The 4,454-nt window shown below is 49.2% G+C and overlaps 1 protein-coding gene across 1 annotated transcript; it reads left to right on the forward strand.

Annotated features, from left to right (window-relative positions):
* Nucleotides 1-2,109: 2,109 nt before the first annotated feature.
* LOC147959472 (E3 ubiquitin-protein ligase SINA-like 7) lies at nt 2,110-3,809 on the forward strand. The gene is made up of 3 exons (XM_087532669.1): nt 2,110-2,244; nt 2,327-2,509; nt 3,711-3,809. The coding sequence occupies exons 1-3, from the start codon at nt 2,110-2,112 to the stop codon at nt 3,807-3,809; spliced, it is 417 nt and encodes a 138-aa protein (XP_087388795.1).
* Nucleotides 3,810-4,454: the final 645 nt, after the last annotated feature.

Below are 4,454 nucleotides of genomic sequence, written 5' to 3' on the forward strand. Positions count from 1 at the left end.
CACAATGTACCTACAAGGAGGCATAAAGTAGTGATGCTGAGTTTGTTCATGCTATGTGAGGGCAGCAAACCTAATCCTGGAGACCTTGTACTATGTGAGGGCAGCAAATCTAATCCTGGAGACCTTTTACTATGTGAGGACAGCAAATCTAATCCTGGAGACCTTTTACTATGTGAGGGCAGCAAATCTAATCCTGGAGACCTTTTACTATGTGATGGCAGCAAATCTAATCCTGGAGACCTTTTACTATGTAATGGCAGCAAATCTAATCCTAGACATACTCTATTGACTTGTCCACCAGCCGCCACTTCCTATCCTTTTTTCAACCAATAATAGATCTGTTCCTTATCCAGTTTGTACTGTGTTTTCCCATTATTTCCCTTTTCAGCCAAGAGACCGGTTGGGTATCCGGTCTCTACTACTTTCACCATATTATTTCCTCTTTGAATCAAGTCCTAGATTCATGTACAACTTTCCCCCTTTCTTCGTTGTTTGAACAAAGCCTCGAATGCATGAAGTAGCTTTACCTCTAATAATACTAAAAATTTAGGTGGCTTTGGAAGAGCTGATGGGAGTAGAAAAAGATGCACATGCAGACACGTGGGGAGCTGGGGCAGTAGAGCAAGGCCGCTTTCAAAGAACTTATACCTGAGGGTCGCCGGGATGTCGGCGGCGGCAGGTCGGATCTGCGGACAATACGGCAGGGAGGAAGAAGGGTTGGAGGACCTCCCGAGCCGGCGCTGTGTCGGAGAGAACGGCACAGGCAGAGGATCGGGCCCCTCCGGCAGCTGTGGGTTTCCTCCCTCGACGGTGATGACCGCGTGAACGATGCACCTTTTAGTCCTCTACACACACCGGCCGAAGGGATCCGGCCGGATCTGTGACCAGCGGTGAGCAAAGAGAAAAGGTCGCTACCGCTGTCTTGTTTATATCTGTAGAGGATGAGAGAATGAAGAGAGCAACCCTAGTAAAGCAAGCGCTCAGGCCCCTGCGTCCATATATAGTGGAGTGATTATCTTTTTTCTCTCCACAACAAGCGTTTCAATTTGTGTACGTGGCATTAAAGAAAAGAAACTCTCTATTTAAGGTGACTACTGTACGACTCCTACTTACTACTACTAGTAGTACTACAGTATTGTTCACTTGTGCTCTCCGCCCCTCCATTCATTGAACAACCCCACGGGTGAATAAACATACAATACTTACTGTATTTATATAGAACGAACAAGCTCGAACTATTTTTGCGTAGTTAAAAGTTGAGGGCGGGGCTTTTCCCGGGCAGTACGCGCGGCAGTTTTCGGGTAGGCGGTTTGACAGAGAGGCGAGGAGGGTGAGCGAGTGGGGCTGTGCGATTTGATGGCGCGTTACTGCTGGAAAGACTTGTGATATGACCACTCACTATAGTCATGAATTACTGGCGCTCCGACCGAGGTGATGCCCCCCTTCCGTTCCGCACTCTAATCTGGTGCATGACACGTTGACCCGGATGCTGGCGGCCACATAGCATGGAGCCGACCCCAACGATTTTAAGCTTACAGGCACGATACACGCTATCCTAGACTACTCTACACATGAAACAGCCACACGAGCGTCCGGGCTGCGCTTGGCTCTTCGCCTCTTCGGGAAGTCGAACAATGATGGAGTACTACTGCACTGGAGGAGTACTACAGTACGCTTCTGGCCATCTGACACCGATTGAACTGCTGCATGTCCACCGCGTGCGGGAGGGAGAGCATGTAGCGAAAGCTTCTCCTAGTCTTGCCAGCCACCATGCTCATGGGCGAGGGAGGGACGCTCCTGCCTTTGCGTATATGACAGGTGGGCCCGACATGTGTGTGGCCAACCTGTCATACAGCCAAAGGCAGGTGCAGTTAAGTCGGCGAGGGAGAGGATAATCAAACTTCTCGTTGATGTATGAGTTGACGCGACACATCAAAGCACTGCACTCGATATATTTCAATAATTTGCGTTTACCGATGCATTAATTACAAGCATGCATGCATGCCGTGACTCTCCTTTTGATACTTGCATGTGTTGATTTGATGCACCTTGAAGTAGTATAAAATATGTGACGGTAAAGCTTTGTAATACCCCGGCCCAAGTCAAGAGATGGTTGTGCACGAGGAGGGCAAGATCATGCAGACCGAACAGGACCCGACGATGGAGCTCTCTAAGGTCTCGATGGACCTCACCGTGCTCCACTGCCCCTTGTGCCTCCGCCCCTTGACGCCTCCAGTGTATGAGGTTCGAATACACCTCGTCCGTTCGGCTGATTAAGCAAGGTGCAGGTTTCTTGATTGATGTGATGTTCGATTGATTTCTGCAGTGCAAGGGAGGGCACCTGGCCTGCGTGGATTGCCGCGTCGAGCGCCCCGGGAACCAGCGGCAGTGCCAGAAGTGCGAGCACGGTGGTGGCATCGACGTGCGGAACACGGCGGTGGACTCCGTCCTTTCGTCGGTGAGGGTGGAGTGCCCGCATGAAGGCTGTGGGCTCTACGTCACTTACTACGTCAATTTTCTCTTAATACTTGCATGCAAGGATTTAATGCACCTTGGAATCTGAACATGTGTTGGGGAACAACCAAATTGAGCCTTATAAAATGGGAAAACTAAAATTTTGAGATAAGCCCTATAAAACCGGAAAGGAGAGAGTAGAAAAAGAAGTACTCCATCCGGGAATAGTGCCGCACTTCGAAACTTGAACCGTCAATAAATTTTGAGCTTGCGTCTCGTCACATTCCAAATTACTCCGCGCTATATTGAATTGCAAACCTGTTCACACCGATCACAACCTAAATGGTTTCCCACTTAGGAGCGTATTAGTACTCGGTTATAAATACTAGTATGCCAAGATGACTACCCATTCCTCCTCAACTCCTCATCCACAAAAACAAACAAGCCATTCAGCATCCTTCCCTTGCGTCTGCTATGGCTAGCGTGAGTTCTGGGTCGAGAGATTGCGACCAGGGAGAGGCGAGCATGGAAGCGGAAGCACGAGAGATGTCCCGCCTCGCTGCGAGAGCAGCCGACATGTCCAGCACAGAGGTCCCGCCGCGCCGCTGAAGCAGCACGGAGGTCCCGCCGCGCCATCGATGCAGCAAACTGGTCCGGCCGTGCCGCGGAAGTAGCAGAGATGTCCCACCGCGCCATGAATGCGGCAGAGATGTCCTGCCGCGCTGTGGGGGCCTGGGAAAATTTCTCGCGTGCAGGCGACTACTGTTACAAGCGCATGCATGCGATCGTCCATGGCCAGATGGATCAGATCTCCCGTTTTGCGAGGTTGCAAGACGATATGAAAGCCCCGTTTGAACAGGCTATCGGCTCACTAAGGGAGGGCAATGAGAGGCTCCGGGCCGAGCGCGACCTGCTGAGGGAGAAGATTGTCCGAAGTGCAGACCAGCAGGAGGAGACCAGTGCCTTGTTGAAGAGGACCGGCGTCATCGTCAAGAAACTTATGGACGAGAATGACATGCTCCGCAACGAGCGCCAAAGGCTGGTGGAGGAATCCGTGGATGTTCTCAAGCAGCGTCTTGATGACACGAAAGAGCTCATCACCGCTCGCCGCGGAGACTAGTTCCCGCGGCCCGTAGCAACGCATCAAGAAAGTAGAGATCAGCGAGCCAGATCCTTGCCTTCCTTCTTCTTTTGCCCTTGTGTATTTTGGGCGTAGCCGCATGTGGCTTTTTTAATTATCTTTCTAATTATGTAAGACAATTAATCGTCCTTATCTTTCTGTGGAAGATCAATGTTGCGAGGCTGGGATGAAGAAAACTCTTGCTGTGGCGACCCTGGCATTGCTGTTCTTCTAGTTGCTGTTCGGCTTCCTTCAGTTTCCTGGTTTCTTTTGATGCAATAATCAGTTTAGGATGTGGATTGTGTCGTCGGTTGTAATGTTGGGTTCTATCACGGATGTTTGGCCTTTGTTGGCATCTTGGGATGTTGTGATTTCAATCTGGTAGCTTTTAGTCCTTCGTGTTAGGCTGGAGTTGTGCTGAACTTCTTGTGAATTGTGGTGGTTTTTAGTAATGACAATTCGAAGGGACAAGCCCTTCTTTGATCAAAAAAAATTAATCGTCCTTATGAGTTGAACTGTGTCTCTATCTTGATTAGGGAACATAAACTAGAATAATATGGACAATACAGTGACCATAGTACATAGATATATGTTTGTTTCATGCTGCTATCCTGTCCACCTTACTACTGAACCGGTTTACCAAAATGAGTTTCGTATACTACAAGCTAAACCTGTGATGTGTCTGCTTGTTTCTCTTGTAGTATCCAAACAGAATATTGGAGAAGAGCACCCCACTATGCAATGGTAGAGAAAGTAATGTAGATAAGGTTCAAGATAGTGAGACAACCCTGTTAGTCTCCAAGAAAGGTGATAAAAACGATCTTGTAGACAGTGAGAAAACCCCACAGTCCTGCGTTGATGTAGTGTTCGAGTTACTGGC

The sequence above is a fragment of the Triticum urartu genome, chromosome 7A (genome assembly GCF_056163025.1).
Source record: "Triticum urartu cultivar PI428250 chromosome 7A, HENAU_Tu73, whole genome shotgun sequence".
NCBI lineage: Eukaryota > Viridiplantae > Streptophyta > Magnoliopsida > Poales > Poaceae > Triticum > Triticum urartu.

Coding starts and splice junctions, on each gene's coding strand:
- LOC147959472 (XM_087532669.1), top strand. CDS start 2,110: ATGGTTGTGCACGAGGAGGGCAAGATCATGCAGACCGAACAGGACCCG. Junction 2,245..2,326: donor TGACGCCTCCAGTGTATGAG/GTTCGAATACAC, acceptor TGATTTCTGCAG/TGCAAGGGAGGGCACCTGGC. Junction 2,510..3,710: donor GGCTCTACGTCACTTACTAC/GTCAATTTTCTC, acceptor TAATTATGTAAG/ACAATTAATCGTCCTTATCT.